The sequence below is a fragment of the Pectinophora gossypiella genome, unplaced genomic scaffold, assembly GCF_024362695.1.
Source record: "Pectinophora gossypiella unplaced genomic scaffold, ilPecGoss1.1 Pgos_32, whole genome shotgun sequence".
Classification (NCBI taxonomy): domain Eukaryota; kingdom Metazoa; phylum Arthropoda; class Insecta; order Lepidoptera; family Gelechiidae; genus Pectinophora; species Pectinophora gossypiella.
The window spans coordinates 835,261-862,714 of record NW_026063242.1 but is presented as its reverse complement, the minus strand read 5'-3'; the positions used below and the strand labels follow the sequence as shown (position 1 = coordinate 862,714).

At 42.4% G+C, this 27,454-nt stretch overlaps 1 protein-coding gene across 1 annotated transcript; it reads left to right on the top strand.

Moving 5' to 3' along the window:
• Positions 1-10,319: 10,319 nt before the first annotated feature.
• Positions 10,320-11,836, top strand: LOC126380944 (uncharacterized). Its single transcript, XM_050030523.1, has 2 exons — positions 10,320-10,714; positions 11,401-11,836. Exons 1-2 carry the CDS (start codon positions 10,516-10,518, stop codon positions 11,634-11,636), a joined length of 435 nt encoding a protein of 144 aa, XP_049886480.1. The 5' UTR covers positions 10,320-10,515; the 3' UTR covers positions 11,637-11,836.
• Positions 11,837-27,454: the final 15,618 nt, after the last annotated feature.

Genomic DNA, 27,454 nt, shown 5'->3' with positions numbered 1-27,454 from the left:
GGAACGTCTTGTTGAGTATAAAAATACTTCTCAATCTTGAAAAACTGCTCCGCATCAGGGAGACACCCTACGGCCTGGCTAACCTATCGCACCTGGAACAATGATTTTTTCGCAAAACGTATTTAAATCTTGGTCAAATCCAATCGCCGGTGAAAAAAAACCAAAATGGCGGAAAAACAAGATGGCCGCCATACAAAATTTTGTTTTTCAGAAAAATGTCTTAGAGGTAAAAACAATTTTTGGGGGTGTAATCGGAATGTCATGTTGAGTATGGAAGTACTTCTCGATCTTTGAAATCTGCTCCGCATCAGGGAGACACCCTACGGCCTGCCAAAACTATAGCACCTAGAACTTTTTTGATTTCACGAGACCTATTTAAGTCTTGGTCACATTCTATCGTAGTTGAAAAAAAATCAAAATGGCGGAAAAACAAGATGGCCGCCATACAAAATTTTCGTTTTTCTCGAAAATGCCTCGGGGTGAATGTGATGTAAAAGGGATGAGATCAAAATGTCATATTGAGTATGAAAATACTTCCCGACCTTCAAAAACTGCTCCGCATCAGGGCGGCACCCTACGGCCTGGGAAAACTATCGCACCTGGAACGATTCTTTTTTCACCAAACCTAATAAAATCTTGGTCAAATTTTATAGCCTGTGAAAAAAAAAACAAAATGGCGGAGAAACAAGATGGCCGCCATACAAAATTTTGTTTTTCTAGAAAATTCCTCAAGGTCCAAAAATATGTATAGGGGTGTGATCGGAACGTCATCTTGGAAAACTGCTCCGCATTAGGGAGACACCTTACGGCCTGGCAAAATTATAGCACCTAGAACTTTTTTGATTTCACGAGACCTATTTAAACAAGATGGCCGCCATACAAAGCTTCGAACTAATACAGGACACGCGAGCAGCTTGCTGCGAGCGAACCACGCGACATCTAGTATTATATTATATATAGCTGCAAACCCATGTACTGACTCACTGACTGACTGACTGACAGGGTTGTTCTCCCAGAAGGAGTGTCGGGGGGTGAAAATGATGTATGGGAGATGTCATCAAAAACTTCCGATGAGTATGGGAAAACTTCCAGATCTTGGAAAACTGCTCCGCATCAGGGAGAGACCCTACGGCCTTGCGCAACTATTATACATGGATCAATTTTTTTTCCGCAAAACCTATTTAAATCTTGGTCAAATTCAATCGCCGGTGAAAAAAAATCAAAATGGCGGAAAAACAAGATGGCCGCCATACAAAATTTTATTTTTCCGGAAAATGTCTCGTGGGTAAAAACTGTGTATGGGGGTGTAATCGGAACGTATTGTTGAGTATGGAAATACTTCTCGATCTTGAAAACCTGCTCCGCATCAGGGAGACACCCTACGGCCTGGCAAAACTATAAAACCTGGAGCAATTTTTCTTTCGCGAAACATATTTAAATCTTGGTTAAATCCAATCCCCGCTGAAAAAAAAACAAAATGGCGGAAAATCAAGATGGCTGCCATACAAATTTTTAGTTTTTCCTGAAAATACCTCGGGGGTAAAAATGATGTATAGGAATGTGATCGAAACATCATGTTGAGTATGGAAATACTTTTCGATCTTCGAAAGCTGCTCCGCATCAGGGAGACACCCTACGGCCTGGCGAAACTATCGCACATGGAACTTTTTTGTTTTCACGAAGCCTATTAAAGTCTTGGTCAAATTTTATCGCCGGTGAAAAAAAAAAACAAAATGGCCGAAAAACAAGATGGCCGCCATACAAATTTTTGTTTGTCCAGAAAATGTCTCGGGTGTAAAATTGATGTATAGGGGTGTGATCGGAACGTCATCTTGGAAAACTGCTCCGCATCAGGGAGACACCCTACGGCCTGGCAAAACTATAGCACCTAGAACTTTTTTGATTTCACGAGACCTATTCAAGTCTTGGTCAAATTCTATCGCGGTAAAAAAATGGCGGGAAAACAAGACACGCGAGCAGCTTGCTGCGAGCGAACCACGCGACATCTAGTTATACTATATATAGCTACAAACCCACTGACTCACTGACTGACTGACTGACTCACTGACAGGGTTGTTCTCCCAGAAGGAGTATCGGGGGGTCAAAATGATGTATGGGGGGTGTGATCGGGACCTCCTGGTGAGTATGGGAAAACTTCCAGATCTTGGAAAACTGCTCCGCATCAGGGAGACGCCCTACAGTCTGGCGCAACTATCGCACCTGGAACGATTCTTTTTTCACGAAACCTATTTAAATCTTGGTCAAATTCAATTGTCGGTGGAAAAAAATCAAAATGGCGGCAAAAAAAATGGCCGCCATACAAAGTTTTGTTTTTCCAGAAAATGTCTCGCGGGTAAAAACTGTGTATGGGATTGTAATCGAAACGTCTTGTTGAGTATAAAAGTACTTCTCAATCTTGAAAAACTGCTCCGCATCAGGGAGACACCCTACGGCCTGGCTAACCTATCGCACCTGGAACAATGATTTTTTCGCACAACGTATTTAAATCTTGGTCAAATCCAATCGCCGGTGAAAAAAAACCAAAATGGCGGAAAAACAAGATGGCCGCCATACAAAATTTTGTTTTTTCAGAAAAATGTCTTAGAGGTAAAAACAATGTATGGGGGTGTAATCGGAATGTCATGTTGAGTATGGAAATACTTTTCGATCTTCATAAGCTGCTCCGCATCAGGGAGACACCCTACAGCCTGGCGGAACTATCGCACCTGGATTTTTTTTGTTTTCACGAAGCCTATTAAAGTCTAGGTCAAATTTTATCGCCAGTGAAAAAAAACAAAATGGCCGAAAAACAAGATGGCCGCCATACAAATTTTTGTTTTTCCAGAAAATGTCTCACGAGGTAAAAATGATGTATTGGGGTGTGATCGGAACGTCATCTTGGAAAACTGCTCCGCATCAGGGGTCACCCTACGGCCTGGCAAAACTATAGCACCTAGAACTTTTTTGATTTCACGAAAACAAGATGGCCGCCATACAAAGCTTCGAACTAATACAGGACACGCGAGCAGCTTGCTGCGAGCGAACCACGCGAAATCTAGTATATATATTATATATAGCTACAAACCCATGTACTGACTGACTGACTGACTGACTCACTGACAGGGTTGTTCTCCCAGAAGGAGTGTCGGGGGGTAAAAATGATGTATGGGGGATGTGATCTGGACCTCCCGGTGAGTATGGGAAAACTTCCAGATCTTGGAAAACTGCTCCGCATCAGGGAGACACCCTACAGTCTGGCGCAACTATTATACCTGGATCAAATTTTTTTTCGCAAGACCTATTCAAATCTTGGTCAAATTGTATTGTCGGTGAAAAAAAAAACAAAATGGCGGAAAAACAAGATGGCCGCCATACAAAATTTCGTTTTTCCAGAAAATGTCTGTGAGGTAAAAACTGTGTATGGGGTTGTAATCGGAACGTCTTGTTGAGTATGAAAATACTTCACGATCTTTAAAATCTGCTCCGCATCAGGAAGACACCCTACGGCCTGGCAAAACTATCGCACCTGGAACATTTTTGATTTCACGATACCTATTTAAATCTTGGTCAAATTTTATCGCCGGTGAAAAAAAAACAAAATGGCCGAAAAACAAGATGGCCGCCATATAAATTTTTGTTTTTCCAGAAAATGACTCGGGTGTAAAAATGATGTATAAGGGTGTGATCGGAACGTCATCTTGGAAAACTGCTCCGCACCAGGGAGACACCCTACGGCCTGGCAAAAATATAGCACCTAGAACTTTTTTGATTTCACGAGACCTATTTAAATCTTGGTCAAATACTATCGCGGTAAAAAAATGGCGGGAAAACAAGATGGCCGCCATACAAATTTTTAGTTTTTTCCTGAAAATGCCTTGGGGGTAAAAACGGTGTATGAAGGTTTTTATCGGAACGTCATGTCGAGTATAGAAATACTTTTCGGTTTTCGATTACTGCTCCGCATCAGGGAGACACCCTACGGCCCGGGAAAACTATCGCACTTGAACCAATTTTTCTTTCACAAAACCTATTTTTATCTTGGTCAAAATCTATCACCTGTAAAAAAAAAATGGGTGAAAAACAAGATGGCCGCCATACAAATTTTTGTTTTTCCAGAAAATGTCTCGAGTGTAAAAATGTAAAAATGATGTATAGGGGTGTGATCAGAACGTCATCTTGGAAATCTACTCCGCATCAGGGAGAAACCCTACGGCCTGGCAAAACTATAGCACCTAGAACTTTTTTGATTTCACGAGACCTATTTAAATCCTGGACAAATTCTATCGCCTAAAAAAAACAAGATGGCCGCCATACAAAGCTGCGAACTAAAACAAGACACGCGAGCAGCTTGCTGCGAGCGAACCACGCGACATCTAGTTATATTATATATAGCTGCAAACCCATGTACCTCTCCGCATCAGGGAGACACCCTACGGCCCGGGAAAACTATCGCACTTGAACCAATTTTTCTTTCACAAAACCTATTTTTATCTTGGTCAAAATCTATCACCTGTAAAAAAAAAATGGGTGAAAAACAAGATGGCCGCCATACAAATTTTTGTTTTTCCAGAAAATGTCTCGAGTGTAAAAATGTAAAAATGATGTATAGGGGTGTGATCAGAACGTCATCTTGGAAATCTACTCCGCATCAGGGAGAAACCCTACGGCCTGGCAAAACTATAGCACCTAGAACTTTTTTGATTTCACGAGACCTATTTAAATCCTGGACAAATTCTATCGCCTAAAAAAAACAAGATGGCCGCCATACAAAGCTGCGAACTAAAACAAGACACGCGAGCAGCTTGCTGCGAGCGAACCACGCGACATCTAGTTATATTATATATAGCTGCAAACCCATGTACCTACTGACTGACATAGTTGTTCTCCCAGAAGGAGTGTCGGGGGGTGAAAATTTTGTATGAGGGGTGTGATCAGGACCTCCCGTTGAGTATGGGAAAACTTCCAGATCTTGGTAAACTGCTCCGCATCAGGGAGACACCCAACAGTCTGGCGAAACTATCGCACCTGGAACAATTCTTTTTTCACAAAACCTATTTAAATCTTGATCAAATTCTATTGTGGGTGGAAAAAAAATCAAAATGGCGGAAAAACAAGATGGCCGCCATACAAAATTTTCGTTTTTCCCGAAATTGTCTCGGGGGTTAAAATTGTGTATGGGGGTGTGATAGGAACGTCTTGTTGAGTATGAAAACACTTCTCGATCTTGAAAAACTGCTCCGCATCAGAGAGACATCCTACGGCCTGGCAAAACTATCACATCTGGATCAATTTTTTTTTCGCACAATGTATTTAAATCTTGGTCAAATTTAATCACCGGGGAAAAAAAAACGAAATGGCGGAAAATCAAGATGGCCGCCATACAAAATTTTCGTTTTTCCCAAAAATGCCTCGGGGGTAAAAATGATGTACGAGGGTTTTGATCGGAACGTCTTTAAGAGTATGGAACAACTTCTCGATCTTTGAAAACTGCTCCGCATGAGGGCGGCACCCTACGGCCTGGCGAAACTATCGCATCTGGACCTTTTTTGTTTTCACGAAACCTATTTAATTCTTGGTCAAATTTTATCCCCGGTGAAAAAAAAAAAAAAAAATGGCCGAAAAACAGGATGGCCGCCATACAAATTTTTGTTTTTCCAGAAAATGTCTCAGAGGTAAAATTGATGATCAGAACGTCATCTTGGAAAACTGCTCCGCATCAGGGAGACACCCTACGGCCTGGCAAAACTATAGCACCTAGAACTTTTTTGATTTCACGAGACCTATTTAAGTCTTGGTCAAATTCTATACAAAGCTTCGAACTAATACAGGATAAGCGAGCAGCTTGCTGCGAGCGAACCACGCGACATCTAGTTATATTATTGTAAGGGACACCCCCTCTGTACTACCGGCCTACCCTGCACCGTCTATATAAAGCTAGAGCTTGAACCAGAGACGCCATTTGCTTGACGGCGCTCGAGGTGTTCGGACGTATCTCCGTTGGTTGTTAAGGTCACGTGAGCTATTTCTATTTTTCGCTATTTTTGTAAATATTTGATCAAGTGTGATATCGTTACAATTTGTTATTTAAATTCATTACAAGTTGTAATCAGTTTTCGTTTTTATTTGAAATAAATTATTGTTAAAAACATTAAAAGTTAAGTTTTTGTTAAGAATTGTTTTTTTTAATTTATTTCCACTTCTGAAACTAAAATCAGAAGTGGGATAAAGAACTTGTTAGCCCACTTGAAACAAAAACAAGAAAATCGTTATAAGTAAATCAAATAGTGTGACGATTACCCACTTGATTTCTTAGTGTTTTAACTGTCCATTTGAATTTATTTTTGTGTTTGTGTGGTGATTATGGTGCGTGACGAATCCCGTAGCCGTGAACGGCAACACACCCGGGGTAGGTCGCGTAAGCGACGTAGTTCTCGAAGCAGGCGAGTTCCGCGGACTAGATCCCGCGACCGCAGGCGTGGTTATTCGCGAGGTAGCTTAACTACTGAACGGAGTGTTTCGCGAAGTGGCTCACGTGTTCGAGATCGACGAGATTCGTACGGTTCTGAGAGACGTTCGCGTAGTCGGGTTAGGCGCCGCGTGCGCGACTCGGTGCGTAGTCCCCGTCGGCATCGTTCGCGAAGTAGCACCTACTATAGGTCGAGATCACTTTCACGTAGTAGTTCGCGACGACGACGTCGGCGTCATACACGAAATAATACCCGTGATAGGTCACGTCACCGCTCGCGTAAAAGCCCGTGTGATATACGCGGCCCAAATCCGGTTCCTCCCGAAACACCGCAACGACATCCATCCGTGGCGTCAGGCGTTCCGTGCTCCGAGGCATCTACTCTAGCACATGCTTTGATGCAGGCTATTAAGAACATGCAACCTGCGAAGTCACAACATTATTATGTGTCTAACTTTGACCCTTCTATAAATAACATCGAAGCATGGTGCGAAGAAGTGGATCGCGCTAGAGAGGCGAACGGATGGAGCGATCATGAGTGCCTGTCACGCGTAGCCTCATGTCTAAAGGGTGACGCTAGGGTATGGCTCAGCGAGTGGGTCACTAATGATAGAACATGGTCTAATTTTAAGCTAGAGTTTAAATCTCTCTGCCCCAACCAACTCGACTTTGCCAACATTTTATTTGAGGCTATGAAAACAACTTCCGATAAATATCCAACCTATGCAGAGTATGCACGTCGTACCTTGCTGCGCCTACGAATTGTTCAAGGTTTAAGCGACGAGTTGAGAACACTTATTGTTATCCGCGGTATAGATTGTCCTCAGGTACGTGCGGCTGCCGCCAATGCAAACTTAACCCCGGACACCATAGTTTCATTTCTCTCAATTTACACTAAGCCTAATCTGGCGAAACGAGACAACGCGAGTAACTTTAAAAAACAGGGCCAATCAAAGTCTTATAACGCCGGTCCGAAATGTTTTTCATGTAACCAACGAGGACATGTTAGCCGTGATTGTAAGCACCCAAAGTCTAACACGGCCCCTAGCGCACAGCCCGGGCCCAGTAATATATACACATTCTGTAAGAAACAGGGACACACCGAGGACAAGTGTTTTGCCAAAGCCCGATCAGAGACACGAAATGAACGAAATGTTAATCTGTGCTCCTATCGACCAAATCTTCCCAAAAACAACGACATAACTTGCGCGGTGGTAGATGGAGTACCGTTAGATGTACTCATTGATAGTGGCGCCCTTGATGTGTCTCTCATTTCTGCAGATGTCCTAAAACACATTTCGTCCCAACCTAAGCCAGGACGCTGTGTGCTGAAGGGCTTAAGTGACAAAGAAATAGTCGCCACGTCTTACGTCACCGTTACGGTTGAATTTAGTGATGTATCCATTGAAGTTGACTTAGTAATAGTACCAACTCCCTTGATGAGCGCCCCCGTCATAATTGGCACTGATGTGCTGAATCGTGATGGAATAACTTACGTACGCACCAAAGACAGACAATATCTCACGCGTAGCGACACTTGCGCTTCTGTGAACACCGTTGAGTCTGGCGATCAAGTAAAAATAAACACACCCCTTCAAGGCGAGGAGTTGAAGAGCCTTATGTCTGTCATTAGTGAGTATTCTGACTTTCTAATCTCGGGCACTGCTGCCACCACCGTTCGAACGGGAGAGATGGAGATACGACTCACTGATCTAATACCGGTAGTGTACAGGCCGTACAAGCTCTCCTATCAAGAGAAGCTTAAAGTTCGAGAAATTACTAATGACCTTTTGGGTAAGGGTGTAATTAGACGGTCTAAATCGGAGTATGCGAGTCCAATCATCCTCGTAAAAAAGCGGGACGGTTCTGATAGGCTTTGTGTCGACTATAGGGCCCTTAACCGAGTCACGGTAAAAGATCGTTACCCTCTCCCGCTGATCGACGATCACATTGACAGACTAGGCGGTTACAAATTTTTTACTAGCCTCGACATGGCGACTGGTTTCCACCAGATTCCCCTTAAAGAAGAGTGCATACCACTTACCGGTTTCGTAACGCCAGAAGAGCACTTCGAATATGTTAGAATGCCGTACGGACTAGCCAACTCACCCATCGTGTATCAGCGAATAATAAACGACACTTTGCGCGATCACATTAATGAGGGCAACGTCTTGGTTTACGTAGACGACGTACTTCTTCTAAGCAACACCGTCCAGGAAGGAATCGAATTACTACGCAAGGTGATGAAGACCCTTACTACCGCCGGCTTTTCGATCAATCTGCGAAAATGTTCGTTCCTGGTAACCGAGGTGGAGTACCTAGGCAGGGTAATAAGTCAGGGTCAGGTTAGGCCGAGTCCGCGAAAGGTAGAAGCGTTAGCTAATTCCTCACCACCAGAGAACGTTAAACAGGTGCGTCAGTTCCTGGGCTTAGCAGGGTACTTTAGACGCTATATAAAGGACTATGCTACAAAAACGGCCCCCATCGCCCATTTGCTTCGTAAGGACGCCAGGTTCATCTGGACACCTGAATGTGAAGCCATCCGTCAGGACATAATCAAACATTTAACGAACGAGCCAGTTCTCGCAATTTTCGACCCAAATCTTACCACCGAAGTCCACACGGACGCGAGCAGTGCAGGTTACGGCGCCGTCCTTTTGCAGGTCCACCCAGATAAAAAGAAACATGTCGTTGCCTATTTCCGTAGGTCCACTCAAGGAGCTGAGAGCAGATATCACTCCTATGAGTTGGAGACGCTCGCTGTCGTTAAAGCACTCCAAAATTTCCGACATTATCTCGTAGGGTCAAAATTTGTGGTCGTTACTGACTGCAACGCGTTGAAGTCCACCGAACGCAAGAAAGATCTTCTACCACGAGTTGCTCGCTGGTGGACTTATCTACAAGATTTTGAATTCTCGATTGAATATCGCAAAGGTGTAATGATGCCTCATGCAGATTATTTAAGCCGCAACCCCGTGGCCTCTGTCAATCAAATTTCTAAACCCCGAAACTGGGCTCAAATTGCACAGTCCGCTGATGAAGAAACCCAAGATCTAGTTCAAAAACTTCAAGACGGTCATTTAGATGCCGATCGTTATTCCGTCCAAAATGGTATTCTGTACTACAAGTACGTCCCAATAGGCGAGCAGCCTCGACTGCTATGTTACGTTCCCAAAGACCACCGACTCAGTCTTCTCAGGGTGTTTCATGACGAACATGAACACATCGGCTCAGAAAAGACCCTCGACCTCATTCAGAAGCATTTCTGGTTTCCAGGCTTGAGACGCTTTGTAGCAAAATATGTGAGTCATTGTCTTGTATGCATTTCGCAAAAGAGAGTTCCCCGTGCACCGCTACAACCCATTACCTCGTGGGAAAAACCCGACACTCCATTCCACACCGTGCACGTTGACGCTCTGGGTCCCCTGCCTGTGTCCGAAGGATACAAATTCGTTCTTCTTATAGTGGACGCCTTCACTAAGTTCTCTCTGCTGTACCCCATTTATAGACAAGACGCTGTCGAATTAAAACGCGTTGTTACGCAAGCTATTTCCTTGTTCGGGGTGCCTAAACTCATGATAACAGACAAAGGGCGTATGTTTGAATCCAATGACTTCGTCACGTGGATCAACGAGCTTGGTTGCGTCCTCCACTATATAACTCCGGAGATGCATCACGCCAATGGTCAGGCTGAACGATATATGCGGACCGTTCTTAACATGTTGCGCATACAGGCGAACTATAAAAAAGCGTCCTGGTCAGAGACGCTGTGGAAACTTCAATTAGTGCTTAACATCACGAAACAGAAGACAATCCAAGCTTCGCCGCTGAATCTCCTCATTGGTACAGAAGCGACAACTCCTGTCATTCGCGCGCTAGTGCGTGACATAGCCATCGAAAACTCGTCACCCAATCGAGAGGCCTTACGAGAAATCACCAGGAGTCGAGCCCGGGAACTACTAACGAACAATCGATTCAACCAAGACGAACGAGTGAATCGACGGCGTCATCCACCTCGCCAATTCAACATTAACGATCATGTGTTCGTTATGAAGTTTTCTCAGTCGACAGGAAAACTCGATCCTGGTATGCGGGGCCCCTACAAAGTGATAGAGGTTCTGCCCAGCGGACGCTACGTACTCCGTTTGCTGAGCGGCGGCTACGGCAAAACAACACAGGCTGCGGCCCAGCATATGGTGTTGTGGCGGGGCGAGTGGTGCCCAGAGTCTTGTACAGCGTTCTTTGAAGGTGAGATACCTTTGATGATCTGGTGTAAGTGTCAGTCGCTCTGGTACTGGTCACTCAGGTGCTTATCGCCTGGCGTTCGTCGCTGCACTTTGTCTTTTTATGTTTTGCTATATCGCCTGGTTGGTCCCAGGGCGGTATCATGAGCTGGTTCCAGTTCACACGTATGAATACGGTCTACGTGCTGAATGGGCTTGCACGTACGAATATGGTCTGCGTGGCAAGTGGCTTGACGTTCGAATACGGTCTGCGTCAAGTCAGCCGGTCTTATGATTCACACGTATGAATACGGTCTGCGTGTTGGGCAGGCTTGACGTTCGAATACGGTCTGCGTCAAGCTTGTCAGCGTAACAGCTCACACGTATGAATACGGTCTGCGTGTTGAGTAGGCTTGACGTATGAATATGGTCTGCGTCAAGTCATGTTGCAGGTGAACTGGTAGCAGCAGGTGAGCAGTTCAGCGAGTAAGCCTCCCTGGAGAAAGATCGCACAGTACGACCTTGGCCGGACCTGGTAAAACAAAGAGAGACGTCTCTTCCTTTAAGAATAAGGGATTAAATGATTGATGATGCGTGATGAGTTTGAAAGTCTGATGTATGAATTAACTGAATGATGATCGAAAGAAAGGTGTAACAGGTTGAGAGCTCACTTAATTCCTTTGAACATTTGCAATAAAAACTTTCTTTCAGACGAGAACGTGAATGATGATGAGACTTCACCCGCAGGGCCCAGCTATATAGCTAGCCCTATACCAGTGCTAGACGACGACGAGACCACGTCGGCAGGTAACGCTAGAGCGGCTGACCCTTCTATGCCCCTGCTAGACGACGACATGGACGCTGGACCAGCGGCGCCAGGTGTTGCGGGTCCCAGCACTCTAAGGGACTGTGTCGAGGACGACACCCTGTCAGGAGAGGCCGTGTAAGGGACACCCCCTCTATACTACCGGCCTACCCTGCACCGTCTATATAAAGCTAGAGCTTGAACCAGAGACGCCATTTGCTTGACGGCGCTGGAGGTGTTCGGACGTATCTCCGTTGGTTGTTAAGGTCACGTGAGCTATTTCTATTTTTCGCTATTTTTGTAAATATTTGATCAAGTGTGATATCGTTACAATTTGTTATTTAAATTCATTACAAGTTGTAATCAGTTTTCGTTTTTATTTGAAATAAATTATTGTTAAAAACATTAAAAGTTAAGTTTTTGTTAAGAATTGTTTTTTTTTAATTTATTTCCACTTCTGAAACTAAAATTATATATAGCTACAAACCCACTGACTCACTGACTGACTGACTCACTGACAGGGTTGTTCTCCCAGAAGGAGCCTCGGGGGGTGAAAATGATGTATGAGGGATGTGATCCAAATCTTCCGGTGAGTATGGGAAAACTTCCAGATCTTGGAAAACTGCTCCGCATCAGGGAGACACCCTACGGCCTGGCGAAACTATCGCACCTGGAACGATTCTTTTTTCACAAAACCTACTTAAATCTTGGTCAAATTCTATTGTGGGTGAAAAAAAAACAAAATGGCGGAAAAACAAGATGGCCGCCATACAAAATTTTGTTTTTCCAGAAAATGTCTCGGAGGTAAAAACTGTGTATGGGGTTGTAATCGGAACGTCTTGTTGAGTATAAAAATACTTCTTAATCTTGAAAAACTGCTCCGCATCAGGGAGACACCCTACGGCCTGGCAAAACTATCGCACCTGGAACTTTTCTGTTCTCACGAAACCTATTTAATTCTTGGTCACATTCTATCGTAGTTGAAAAAAAATCAAAATGGCGGAAAAACAAGATGGCCGCCATACAAAATTTTCGTTTTTCTCGAAAATGCCTCGGGGTGAATGTGATGTAAGAGGGATGAGATCAAAATGTCATATTGAGTATGAAAATACTTCCCGACCTTCAAAAACTGCTCCGCATCAGGGCGGCACCCTACGGCCTGGGAAAACTATCGCACCTGGAACGATTCTTTTTTCACCAAACCTAATAAAATCTTGGTCAAATTTTATAGCCTGTGAAAAAAAAAACAAAATGGCGGAGAAACAAGATGGCCGCCATACAAAATTTTGTTTTTCTAGAAAATTCCTCAAGGTCCAAAAATATGTATAGGGGTGTGATCGGAACGTCATCTTGGAAAACTGCTCCGCATTAGGGAGACACCTTACGGCCTGGCAAAATTATAGCACCTAGAACTTTTTTGATTTCACGAGACCTATTTAAACAAGATGGCCGCCATACAAAGCTTCGAACTAATACAGGACACGCGAGCAGCTTGCTGCGAGCGAACCACGCGACATCTAGTATTATAATATATAAAGCTACAAACCCACTGACTGACTGACTGACTGACTCACTGACTCACTGACAGGGTTGTTCTCCCAGAAGGAGCGTCGGGGGGTGAAAATGATGTATGGGGGGTGTGATCGAGATCTTCCGATGAGTATGGGAAAACTTCCAGATCTTGGAAAACTGCTCCGCATCAGGGAGACGCCCTACAGTCTGGCGCAACTATCGCACCTGGAACGATTCTTTTTTCACGAAACCTATTTAAATCTTGGTCAAATTCAATTGTCGGTGGAAAAAAATCAAAATGGCGGAAAAACAAGATGGCCGCCATACAAAGTTTTGTTTTTCCAGAAAATGTCTCGCGGGTAAAAACTGTGTATGGGATTGTAATTGAAACGTCTTGTTGAGTATAAAAGTACTTCTCAATCTTGAAAAACTGCTCCGCATCAGGGAGACACCCTACGGCCTGGCTAACCTATCGCACCTGGAACAATGATTTTTTCGCACAACGTATTTAAATCTTGGTCAAATCCAATCGCCGGTGAAAAAAAACCAAAATGGCGGAAAAACAAGATGGCCGCCATACAAAATTTTGTTTTTTCAGAAAAATGTCTTACAGGTAAAAACAATGTATGGGGGTGTAATCGGAATGTCATGTTGAGTATGGAAATACTTTTCGATCTTCATAAGCTGCTCCGCATCAGGGAGACACCCTACAGCCTGGCGGAACTATCGCACCTGGATTTTTTTTGTTTTCACGAAGCCTATTAAAGTCTAGGTCAAATTTTATCGCCAGTGAAAAAAAAACAAAATGGCCGAAAAACAAGATGGCCGCCATACAAATTTTTGTTTTTCCAGAAAATGTCTCACGAGGTAAAAATGATGTATTGGGGTGTGATCGGAACGTCATCTTGGAAAACTGCTCCGCATCAGGGGTCACCCTACGGCCTGGCAAAACTATAGCACCTAGAACTTTTTTGATTTCACGAAAACAAGATGGCCGCCATACAAAGCTTCGAACTAATACAGGACACGCGAGCAGCTTGCTGCGAGCGAACCACGCGAAATCTAGTATATTATATTATAATATATATAGCTACAAACCCACTGACTCACTGACTGACTGACTCACTGACAGGGTTGTTCTCCCAGAAGGAGCGTCGGGGGGTCAAAATGATGTATGGGGGGTGTGATCAAGATCTTCCGGTGAGTATGGGAAAACTTCCAGATCTTGGAAAACTGCTCCGCATCAGGGAGACACCCTACGGCCTGGCGAAACTATCGCACCTGGAATGATTCTTTTTTCACAAAACCTACTTAAATCTTGGTCAAATTTTATCGTGGGTGAAAAAAAATCAAAATGGCGGAAAAACAAGATGGCCGCCATACAAAATTTTGTTTTTTAAAAAAATGCCTCGGGTGTAAAAATGATGTATGGGAGGTGTGATCGAAACGTCAAGTTGAGTATGGAAAAACTGCTCGATCTTGAGAAACTGCTCCGCATCAGGGAGACACCCTACGGCCTGGCAAAACTATAAAACCTGGAGCAATTTTTCTTTCGCGAAACATATTTAAATCTTGGTCAAATCCAATCCCTGGTGAAAAAAAACCAAAATGGCGGAAAAACAAGATGGCCGCCATACAAAATTTTCGTTTTTCCTGAAAATGCCTCGAGGGTAAATATGATGTATAGGGATGTGATCGGATCGTCATGTTGAGTATTTCAGTACTGCTCGATCTTGAAAAACTGCTCCGCATCAGGGAGACACCCTACGGCCTGGCAAAACTATAAAACCTAGAGCAATATTTTTTTCACGAAACCTATTTAAATCTTGGTCAAATTCAATCCCCGGTGAAAAAAAACCAAAATGGCGGAAAAACAAGATGGCCGCCATACGAAATTTTCGTTTTTCCCGAAAATGCCTCGGGGGTAAAAATGATGTATGAGGAATGTGATCGAAATATCATGTTGATTATGGAAATACTTTTCGATCTTGGAAAACTACTCCGCATCAGGGCGGCACCCTACGGCCTGGCAAAACTATCGCACCTGGAAGGATTCTTTCTTCACTAAACCTATTTAATTCTTAGTCAAATTTAATTGCCGGTGAAAAAAAATCAAAATGGCGAAAAATCAAGATGGCCGCCATACAAATTTTTCGTTTTTCCTAAAAATGCCTTGGGGGTAAAAATGATGTATAGGGATGTGATCGGATCGTCATGTTGAGTATTTCAATTTTGCTGGATCTTGAAAAACTGCTCCGCATCAGAGAGACACCCTGCGGCCTGGCAAAACTATAAAACCTGGAGCAATAATTTTTTCACGAAACCTATTAAAATCTTGGTCAAATCCAATCGCCAGTGAAAAAAAAACTAAATGGCGGAAAAACAAGATGGCCGCCATTCAAAAAAATGTTTTTCCAGAAAATGTCTCGGAGGTAAAAATGATGTATAGGGGTGTGATCGAAACGTCTTATAGAGTATGGAAATACTTCTCGATCTTTGAAAGCTGCTCCGCATCAGGGCGGCATCCTACGGCCTGGCGAAACTATCGCATCTGGACCTTTTTTGTTTCCACAAAACCTATTTAAATCTTGGTCAAATTTTATCGCCGGTGAAAAAAAAACAAAATGGCGGAAAAACAAGATGGCCGCCATACAAAATTTTGTTTTTCTAGAAAATTCATCAAGGTCCAAAAATATGTATAGGGGTGAGATCGGAACGTCATCTTGGAAAACTGCTCCGCATCAGGGAGACACCCTACAGTCTGGCGCAACTATTATAGCTGGACCAAATTTTTTTTCGCAAAACCTATTTAAATCTTGGTCAAATTCTATTGTGGGTGAAAAAAAATCAAAATGGCGGAAAAACAAGATGGCCGCCATACAAAATTTTGTTTTTCCGGAAAATGCATCGAAGGTAAAAATTATGTATGAGGAATGTGATCGAAACGTCATGTTGAGTATGGAAATACTTTTCGATCTTCGAAAGCTGCTCCGCATCAGGGAGACACCCTACGGCCTGGCAAAACTATCGCACCTGGAACTTTTTTGTTTTCACGAAATTTTTTTAAATCTTGGTCAAATTCAATCACTGTTGAAAAAAAATCAAAATGGCGGAAAATCAAGATGGCCGCCATACAAATTTTTCGTTTTTTCTGAAAATGCCTCGTGGGTAAAAATTATGTATAGGAATGTGATCGGAACGTCATGTTAAGTTTGAAAATACTTCTTGGTTTTCGATAACTGCTCCGCATCAGGGAGACACCCTACGGCCTGGCAAAACTATCACATCTGGATCAATTTTTTTTTCGCACAATGTATTTAAATCTTGGTCAAATCCAATCCCCGCTGATAAAATGATAAAAAAACAAAATGGCGGAAAAACAAGATGGCCGCCATACAAAATTTTCGTTTTTCCCGAAAATGCCTCGAGGGTAAAAATGATGAATGAGGAGTGTGATCGAAACATCATGTTGAGTATGGAAATACTTTTCGATCTTCGAAAGCTGCTCCGCATCAGGGAGACACCCTACGGCCTGGCAAAACTATCGCACCTGGAACATTTTTGATTTCACGAAACCTATTTAAATCTTGGTCAAATTTTATCGCCGGTGAAAAAAAAAACAAAATGGCCGAAAAACAAGATGGCCGCCATACAAATTTTTGTTTTTCCAGAAAATGTCTCGGAGGTAAAATTGATGATCGAAACGTCATCTTGGAAAACTGCTCCGCATCAGGGAGACACCCTACGGCCTGGCAAAACTATAGCACCTAGAACTTTTTTGATTTCACGAGACCTATTTAAGTCTTGGTCAAATTCTATCGCGGTAAAAAAATGGCGGGAAAACAAGGCACGCGAGCAGCTTGCTGCGAGCGAACCACGCGACATCTAGTATATATTATATGTCGTAACAGAGGGGGTCGGGCGGTGTCGTAACATCATCATCAGAAAGGAGGGTGGGCGTTAGAAGACAATAATGGCCGTCATCAGTATCACAATCATTTTATTTACTTCCACATAGTTTTTGTATCACGATTAAATAAAGTCACAGCACAAGGTACACACTCACGGCAACGTCACGGTATTCGTAACGGTTACACAGTCTCACGTTATCTAGCGCGCATAAGGACGTTAGCGCGAAGGGGCTACTCGCCCTCTACTTGCCCTCCACCACCCATGGTTCCTATATTCGGACCGAAGCATCGGGACACGTGCTCTTTTCCGATCACACTTTCTTGACGTCCCTACAAGTTATAGGTGAGCGACTATAGCACTCCTCGTAATTATTCGACACGTCCGCTCATGACGATGGTTCGCGGTAGACTGCCCGACTAGAACGGCAGTACACGTCCGCTCGACACGACGACTCTGTAGTGACTCTCCCGACTTCACCCCGCTCTGCTCGTACGCCACCTGACGTCAGAGCGTTGCAACTTCATGATGGAAGTGTTGCAACTTCATTGTATTTTCCGATTTGATCAATTTCTCTTCTTAATTCATAACTAACTCCGACACGGCCATCCTGCGCGACACACGTCCTCGTGTGTGAATCTGAAACAACATACCACAGCACAGTATCCAAGTTCGCTCGGTCATTCCTGACCTAACATGAGACTCTACATGAGCTCTACTTGTGACTCTACATGAGCTCTACTTGTGACTCTACATGAGCTCTACTTGTGACTCTACATGAGCTCTACTCGTGACTCTACACGAGCTCTACTCGTGACTCTACACGAGCTCTACTCGTGACTCTACATGAGCTCTACTCGTGACTCTACATGAGCTCTACTCGTGACTCTACACGAGTTCACATTACATCATGATAAATCAACTACTCCGACACGGTAAACGGACCATTGACCAGTATTCACACACTATAAACAACCAAACTTGAAAATCCAATTACTCTTTACACGTCTGTCGTTACTATCACCTAAACGAGCGATAGTAACTCATGCCACTCTACTGAGTGACGATATCTAACAACCAGGCGTCACTACCACCTAAATCGAGCGGTAGCAACTCGTGCCACTTACACCAAGTGACGATATCTCACAACCAGGCGTCACTACCACCTAAATCGAGCGGTAGCAACTCATGCCACTTACACCAAGTGACGATATCTCAACACAGCTAGCACACAAACTTTACGTACATTTTAGTTGGTAGAATAGTGGTCAATGCGTTACACAATTTCTTTTATATCACTAATTTCTAATTTGTGCAGTTCGACTAATTCTACCGGAGGTCAACTTGACTTAGATTCAGGTACAATGTCATGACCAAATACAAAGTCAACATGACATCCAGGCTTCGACCGCATACCTGTAGTTTCTAAGACGAGCAGCACAAAAGTGGCTGCAGCCCCGAACACTACAAGTGCGCAGCTTCCTATTAGAGTTGCTCCGAAACAGGTCAATCATAGCTTTCATTACTCAATTAAATCAATTAACATTATTACACATCTACTGCAAAGCACAACAGACTGTAATATTCCTCCCCAAACTGTGGTTACGCTACAAAACAGTCATAAGTCACAACATCCCCTCCCGGGATGGCCACCATGGTCCACGACCACAAAACGACAGAGCACCCTGCTCTCACACACACAAGTCATAAAGTCACAGTGTAGCGACCAACACCTCGAGGAAATATTACCGCACTTAAACAATTACCAATTCGGTATTATCATTATTTAGAATGTTTTGCTCCAATTTTCTCACTAATGATTTACTGTTTCGGGCATTTTTTAAGCCTATTTCATTTAATCATAATCCAAATCATTTTACTTCGCAATGTTTACTTCACTTCATTACGATTTCCAATTTAATTAAAGTTAACAAAAGAGAACTTTCTGCACTATATTCGTTTGAAACCTAATAAAAATTCCATTATTCAAATCAGGTAAAACAGATACGACTCACCAGAACTTATAAGAATTTCCAATAAAAGATCAACCACTGGTCTTGTGACATGGTTTAGGTCTTCACCAGCGCAGCAAGTCCGGCTGGTATACAACGCGCTGTCAAGATGTCGTCACTTAACACGGCTACGGCTCAGCCCGCGCCATTTTCTTCCCCGCTTGCAATCCACCAATTGCCGAACCAAGTTATGACATGAAACAAAAGAATTCACTGTATTATCGTATTCACATGACTTTCTTTCAATCAGTTTAAAAAGATTATTAAAGAATGTTGAATATTGAAACATTTGATGAATGACGGTAGATTACAAAACACGTTATTTAACGAGACTCAATTATCATGTCATGATTAATTTCTTTTTGCTTGGAGTGAGAAAATACAACTTTAACCACGCAGGTCAAGCGTGTCTACACCAATTCGAAATATTTTTAGACCAAAATACAAAGATTTGACGATGATGAAAACAGATTGGAAAACGCGGTTATGATTGACACGGATTGACACAATATGTCTCGTCAATTTTCTTTTTAAACAAAGGGAAATAATAATTTCCAAGTTAATTTTAAATCAATTTCCTCATTATTAGAAACGAACATTCACATAGCAATGAAATCAATAACAATAAGGTTCCAGAATGAAAACGACTCACCGTAATTACAGTTTCCAAGTTGAGGTACCATAATTTCCAAACACGACTGCACACATTACGGAAATATTGTGATGTTCACGCCATCATATCTCACGGCGTGTAGTGATGTCGATCATTAACAAGGTCCAGGTCACTTCAAATTCAGGTCCATCTCCAAATTCAGGCATGACACTACATCTTCATCACGTGGTCACACGAATGTGATAATCATCATAATCTTCTTCTGATTGTGATAATCGAAACTTGCATTGTCTTGTTGTGAACGTCGCATCACGTTGTCTTCATCCAAGTCCACTAATCCCGCTTCTGATGTCGTAACAGAGGGGGTCGGGCGGTGTCGTAACATCATCATCAGAAAGGAGGGTGGGCGTTAGAAGACAATAATGGCCGTCATCAGTATCACAATCATTTTATTTACTTCCACATAGTTTTTGTATCACGATTAAATAAAGTCACAGCACAAGGTACACACTCACGGCAACGTCACGGTATTCGTAACGGTTACACAGTCTCACGTTATCTAGCGCGCATAAGGACGTTAGCGCGAAGGGGCTACTCGCCCTCTACTTGCCCTCCACCACCCATGGTTCCTATATTCGGACCGAAGCATCGGGACACGTGCTCTTTTCCGATCACACTTTCTTGACGTCCCTACAAGTTATAGGTGAGCGACTATAGCACTCCTCGTAATTATTCGACACGTCCGCTCATGACGATGGTTCGCGGTAGACTGCCCGACTAGAACGGCAGTACACGTCCGCTCGACACGACGACTCTGTAGTGACTCTCCCGACTTCACCCCGCTCTGCTCGTACGCCACCTGACGTCAGAGCGTTGCAACTTCATGATGGAAGTGTTGCAACTTCATTGTATTTTCCGATTTGATCAATTTCTCTTCTTAATTCATAACTAACTCCGACATATATATAGCTACAAACCCATGTACTGACTGACTGACTCACTGACAGGGTTGTTCTCCCAGAAGGAGTGTCGGGGGGTAAAAATGATGTATGGGGGATGTGATCTGGACCTCCCGGTGAGTATGGGAAAACTTCCAGATCTTGGAAAACTGCTCCGCATCAGGGAGACACCCTACAGTCTGGCGCAACTATTATACCTGGATCAAATTTTTTTTCGCAAGACCTATTCAAATCTTGGTCAAATTGTATTGTCGGTGAAAAAAAAAACAAAATGGCGGAAAAACAAGATGGCCGCCATACAAAATTTCGTTTTTCCAGAAAATGTCTGTGAGGTAAAAACTGTGTATGGGGTTGTAATCGGAACGTCTTGTTGAGTATGAAAATACTTCACGATCTTTAAAATCTGCTCCGCATCAGGAAGACACCCTACGGCCTGGCAAAACTATCGCACCTGGAACATTTTTGATTTCACGATACCTATTTAAATCTTGGTCAAATTTTATCGCCGGTGAAAAAAAAACAAAATGGCCGAAAAACAAGATGGCCGCCATACAAATTTTTGTTTTTCCAGAAAATGACTCGGGTGTAAAAATGATGTATAAGGGTGTGATCGGAACGTCATCTTGGAAAACTGCTCCGCACCAGGGAGACACCCTACGGCCTGGCAAAAATATAGCACCTAGAACTTTTTTGATTTCACGAGACCTATTTAAATCTTGGTCAAATACTATCGCGGTAAAAAAATGGCGGGAAAACAAGATGGCCGCCATACAAATTTTTAGTTTTTTCCTGAAAATGCCTTGGGGGTAAAAACGGTGTATGAAGGTTTTTATCGGAACGTCATGTCGAGTATTGAAATACTTTTCGGTTTTCGATTACTGCTCCGCATCAGGGAGACACCCTACGGCCCGGGAAAACTATCGCACTTGAACCAATTTTTCTTTCACAAAACCTATTTTTATCTTGGTCAAAATCTATCACCTGTAAAAAAAAAATGGGTGAAAAACAAGATGGCCGCCATACAAATTTTTGTTTTTCCAGAAAATGTCTCGAGTGTAAAAATGTAAAAATGATGTATAGGGGTGTGATCAGAACGTCATCTTGGAAATCTACTCCGCATCAGGGAGAAACCCTACGGCCTGGCAAAACTATAGCACCTAGAACTTTTTTGATTTCACGAGACCTATTTAAATCCTGGACAAATTCTATCGCCTAAAAAAAACAAGATGGCCGCCATACAAAGCTGCGAACTAATACAAGACACGCGAGCAGCTTGCTGCGAGCGAACCACGCGACATCTAGTTATTATATTATATATAGCTACAAACCCATGTACGTATTGACTGACTGACTGACTGACTCACTGACAGGGTTGTTCTCCCAGAAGGAGCATCGGGGGGTGAAAATGATGTATGGGGGGTGTGATCCAAATCTTCCGGTGAGTATGGGAAAACTTCCAGATCTTGGAAAACTGCTCCGCATCAGGGAGACACCCTACAGTCTGGCGCAACTATTATACCTAGATCAATTATTTTTTCGCAAAACCTATTTAAATCTTGGTCAAATTCTATTGTGGGTGAAAATAAAACAAAATGGCGAAAAAACAAACCCATGTACCTATTGACTGACTGACTGACTGACTCACTGACAGGGTTGTTCTCCCAGAAGGAGCATCGGGGGGTGAAAATGATGTATGGGGGGGTGTGATCCAAATCTTCCGTTGGGTATGGGAAAACTTCCAGATCTTGGAAAACTGCTCCGCATCAGGGAGACACCCTACAGTCTGGCGCAACTATTATACCTAGATCAATTATTTTTTCGCAAAACCTATTTAAATCTTGGTCAAATTCTATTGTGGGTGAAAAAAAAACAAAATGGCGAAAAAACAAGATGGCCGCCATACTAAATTTTGTTTTTCCGGAAAATGTCTCGGGGGTAAAAACTGTGTATAGGGTTGTAATCTGGACCTCCCGTCGAGTATGGGAAACTTTCCAGATTTTGGAAAACTGCTCCGCATCAGAGATACATCCTACGGCCTGGCGAAACTATCGCACATGGAACAATTCTTTCTTCGCACAACGTATTTAAACCTTGGTCAAATTTTATTGCCTGTGCAAAAAAATCAAAATGGCGGAAAATCAAGATGGCTGCCATACAAATTTTTAGTTTTTCCTGAAAATGCCTCGGGGGAAAAAATTATGTATAGAAATGTGATTGAATCGTCATGTCGAGTATGAAAATACGTCTAGGTTTTCGATAGCTGCTCCGCATCAGGGAGACATCATACGGCCTGGCGAAACTATCGCCCCTGGAACATTTTTGTTTTCACGTAACCTATTTTAATCTTGGTCAAATTTTATCGCCGGTGAAAAAAAAAAACAAAATGGCCGAAAAACAAGATGGCCGCCATATAAATTTTTGTTTTTCCAGAAAATGTCTCGGGTGAAAAAATTATGTATAGGGGTGTGATGGAAACGTCATCTTGGAAAACTGCTCCGCATCAGGGAGATACCCTAAGGCCTGGAAAAACTATAGCACCTAGAACTTTTTTGATTTCACGAGACCTATTCAAGTCTTGGTCAAATTCTATCGCGGTAAAAAAATGGCGGGAAAACAAGACACGCGAGCATCTTGCTGCGAGCGAACCACGCGAAATCTAGTTATACTATATATAGCTACAAACCCACTGACTGACTGACTGACTCACTCACTCACTCACTGACATAATTGTTCTCCCAGAAGGAGCGTCTGGGGGTGAAAATGATGTATGGAGGGTGTGATCGGGACCTCCTGGTGAGTATGGGAAAACTTCCAGATCTTGGAAAGCTGCTCCGCATCAGGGAAACACCCTACAGTCTGGCAAAACTATCGCACCTGGAACGATTCTTTTTTCACAAGACCTATTTAAATCTTGGTCAAATTCTATTGTGGGTGAAAAAAATCCAAAATGGCGAAAAAACAAGATGGCCGCCATACAAAATTTTGTTTTTCCAGAAAATGCCTCGGGGGTAAAAATTATGTATGAGAGTTTGGATAGAATCGTCTTTAAGAGTATGGAAATACTTCTCGATCTTTGAAAACTGCTCCGCATCAAGGAGACACCCTACGGCCTGCCAAAACTATCGCACCTGGAACTTTTTTGTTTTCACGAAACCTATTTAAATCTTGGTCATATTTTATCGCCAGTGAAAAAAATTCAAAATGGCGGAAAAACAAGATGGCCACCATACAAACTTTTGTTTTTCCAGAAAACAGCCTCAGAGGTGAAAATTATCTATAAGGGATTTGATCGGATCGTCATGTAGAGTACGGGTATACTTCCAGGTTTTCAAAAACTGCTCCGCATCAGGGAGACACCCTACGGCCTGGCGAAACTATCGCACCTGGAACTTTTTTGTTTCCACGAAAACTATTTAAATCTTGGTCAAATTTTATCACCTGTGAAAAAAAAAACAAAATGGCCGAAAAACAAGATGGCCGCCATATAAATTTTTAGTTTTTCCAGAAAATGTCTCGGGTGTAAAAATGATGATTAGGGGTGTGATCAGAACGTCATCTTGGAAAACTGCTCCGCATCAGGGAGACACCCTACGGCCTGGCAAAACTATAGCACCTAGAACTTTTTTGATTTCACGAGACCTATTGAAGTCTTGGTCAAATTCTATCGCGGTAAAAAAGTGGCGGGAAAACAAGACACGCGAGCAGCTTGCTGCGAGCGAACCACGCGACATCTAGTTATAATATATATAGCTACAAACCCACTGACTGACTGACTGACTCACTCACTGACATAATTGTTCTCCCAGAAGGAGGGTCGGGGGTTGAAAATGATGTATGTGGGGTGTGATCGGGACCTCCCGGTGAGTATGGAAAAACTTCCAGATCTCGGAAAACTGCTCCGCATCAGGGAGACACCCTACGGCCTGGCTAAACTATCGCACCTGGAATGATTCTTTTTTCACAAAACCTATTTAAATCTTGGTCAAATTTTATAGTGTGTGGAAAAAAATCAAAATGGCGGAAAAACAAGATGGCCGCCATACAAAAAAATGTTTTTCTAGAAAATGTCTCGGAACTTTGTTTATGGTCTACTATGCGTTAGCTGAATCATTACTGAGCTATGCTTTGAGCTGTTACGGGGTAACATATAAAACTTACCTAGATAAAATTAAAAATATACAAATTAGGTTCCTCAAGAAAATTGTAAACATAAAGACCAAAGATAAATATAAAGAGGACTATAATAAACTATTCTCATATTGTAAAATATTGCCTATAGATAAAAAGGTTCAGTACCTAATAGCGTTAGAATCATATTATAAAGAGGAATATAAAATAAAAATAAATCATAATATTAATACGAGATCCAAGGCACAGGGTAAACTTGTCCAGACACCTGCTAGAAACTGTTATGGAGAGAGGACTAGAAAATATATAATACCAAGGTTATGTAATAATATTCCATTTCTGTTAGAACAAAATAAAATTATATGTACTGGTAGTCTTAAGAAAAAACTGAAGGAATATATGTTGGAATAAATAATGAGTGTAGTTAAGTTTAGTAGGTAAAGTGTGTAGTATAAGTCAATTTATAGGATTTTAGTGGGTGGAGGGTAGTTGTTGTAAATGCTGGTACTTAAACAAAATTAGGGAATGAGCGCGACGCCAACAAACTACGGTTGTAGTTTGGCGATAGTATTAAAATGTATATGTATGTAATTTTGTTTATAAATAAATTAAAAAAAAAAAAAAAAAAGGTCAAAATGATGTATGGGAGTGTAATCGGAGCGTCTTGTCGAGTACGGAAAATGATCTCAATCTTCGAAACCTGCTCCGCATCAGGGAGACAACCTACGGCCTGGCAAAACTATAGCACCTAGAACTTTTTGCTTTTCACAAAACATATTTAAACCTTGGTCAAATTCAAATGGCAGTGAAAAAAAATCAAAATGGCGGAAAAACAAGATGGCCGCCATACAAAATTTTCGTTTTTCTCGATAATGCCTCGGGGTGAATGTGATGTAAGAGGGATGAGATCAAAATGTCATATTTAGTATGGAAATACTTCCCGACCTTCAAAAACTGTTTCGCATCAGGGCGGCACCCTACGGCCTGGGAAAACTATCGCACCTGGAACGATTCTTTTTTCACCAAACCTATTTAATTTTTAGTCAAATTCAATCACCGGTGAAAAAAAATCAAAATGGCGGAAAAACAAGATGGCCGCCATACAAATTTTTCGTTTTTCCTGAAAATGCCTCTGGGATAAAAATTATGTATGAGGGTTTTGATCGAAACATATTGAAGAGTATGGATATACTTCTCGATCTTTGAAAACTGCTCCGCATCAGGCCGGCACCCTACGGCCTGGCGAAACTATCGCATCTGGACCGCTTTTGTTTACACGAAACCTATTTAATTCTTGGTCAAATTTTTAACCCGGTGAAAAAAAAAAAACAAAATGGCGGAAAAACAAGATGGCCGCCATACAAAATTTTGTTTTTCTAGAAAATTCCTCAAGGACAAAAAATATGTATAGGGGTGTGATCGGAACGTCATCTTGGAAAACTGCTCCTCATCCGGAAGACGTCCTACGGCCTGGCAAAACTATAGCACCTAAAACTTTTTGATTTCACGAGACCTATTTAAGTCTTGGTCAAATGCTATCGCGGTAAAAAATGGCGGAAAAACAAGATGGCCGCCATACCAAGCTTCGAACTAATACAGGACACACGAGCAGCTTGCTGCGAGCGAACCACGCGACATCTAGTTATTATATTATTATTATTATATTATATATAGCTGGAGACCCACTGACTGACTGACTGACTGACTGACTCACTGACTCACTGACAGGGTTGTTCTCCCAGAAGGAGCGTCGGGGGGTAAAAATAATGTATAAGAAAAGTGATCGGGACCTCCCGGTGAGTATGGGAAAACTTCCAGATCTTGGAAAACTGCTCCGCATCAGGGAGACACCCTACGGCCTGGCAAAACTATCGCACCTGGATCGATTCTTTTTTCACAAAACCTATTTAATTCTTAGTCAAATCCTATGGCCGGTGAAAAAAAATCAAAATGGCGGAAAAACAAGATGGCCGCCATACAAAATTTTGTTTTTTCAGAAAATGCATCGGGAGTAAAAACTGTGTATGGAGATGTAATCGGAACGTCTTGTGGAGTATGAAAACACTTCTCTATCTTCTAAATCTGCTCCGCATCAGGGAGACACCCTACGGCCTGGCAAAACTATCGCACCTGGATCGATTCTTTTTTCACAAAACCTATTTAATTCTTAGTCAAATCCTATGGCCGGTGAAAAAAAATCAAAATGGCGGAAAAACAAGATGGCCGCCATACAAAATTTTGTTTTTTCAGAAAATGCATCGGGAGTAAAAACTGTGTATGGAGATGTAATCGGAACGTCTTGTGGAGTATGAAAACACTTCTCTATCTTCTAAATCTGCTCCGCATCAGGGAGACACCCTACGGCCTGGCAAAACTATAAAACCTAGAGCAATATTTTTTTCACGAAACCTATTTAAATCTTGGTCAAATTCAATCCCCGGTGAAAAAAAACCAAAATGGCGGAAAAACAAGATGGCCGCCATACGAAATTTTCGTTTTTTCCCGAAAATACCTCGGGGGTCAAAAAGATGTATGAGGAATATGATCGAAACATCATGTTGAGTATGGAAATACTTTTCGATCTTCGAAAGCTGCTCCGCATCAGGGAGACACCCTACAGCCTGGCGAAACTATCGCACCTGGAACTTTTTTGTTTTCACGAAGCCTATTAAAGTCTTGGTCAAATTTTATCGCCAGTGAAAAAAAAAAAAACAAAAAGGCCGAAAAACAAGATGGCTGCCATACAAATTTTTGTTTTTCCAGAAAATGTCTCAGAGGTAAAAATGATGTATTGGGGTGTGATCGGAACGTCATCTTGGAAAACTGC

Coding starts and splice junctions, on each gene's coding strand:
- LOC126380944 (XM_050030523.1), top strand. CDS start 10,516: ATGAAGTTTTCTCAGTCGACAGGAAAACTCGATCCTGGTATGCGGGGC. Junction 10,715..11,400: donor TTGTACAGCGTTCTTTGAAG/GTGAGATACCTT, acceptor ACTTTCTTTCAG/ACGAGAACGTGAATGATGAT.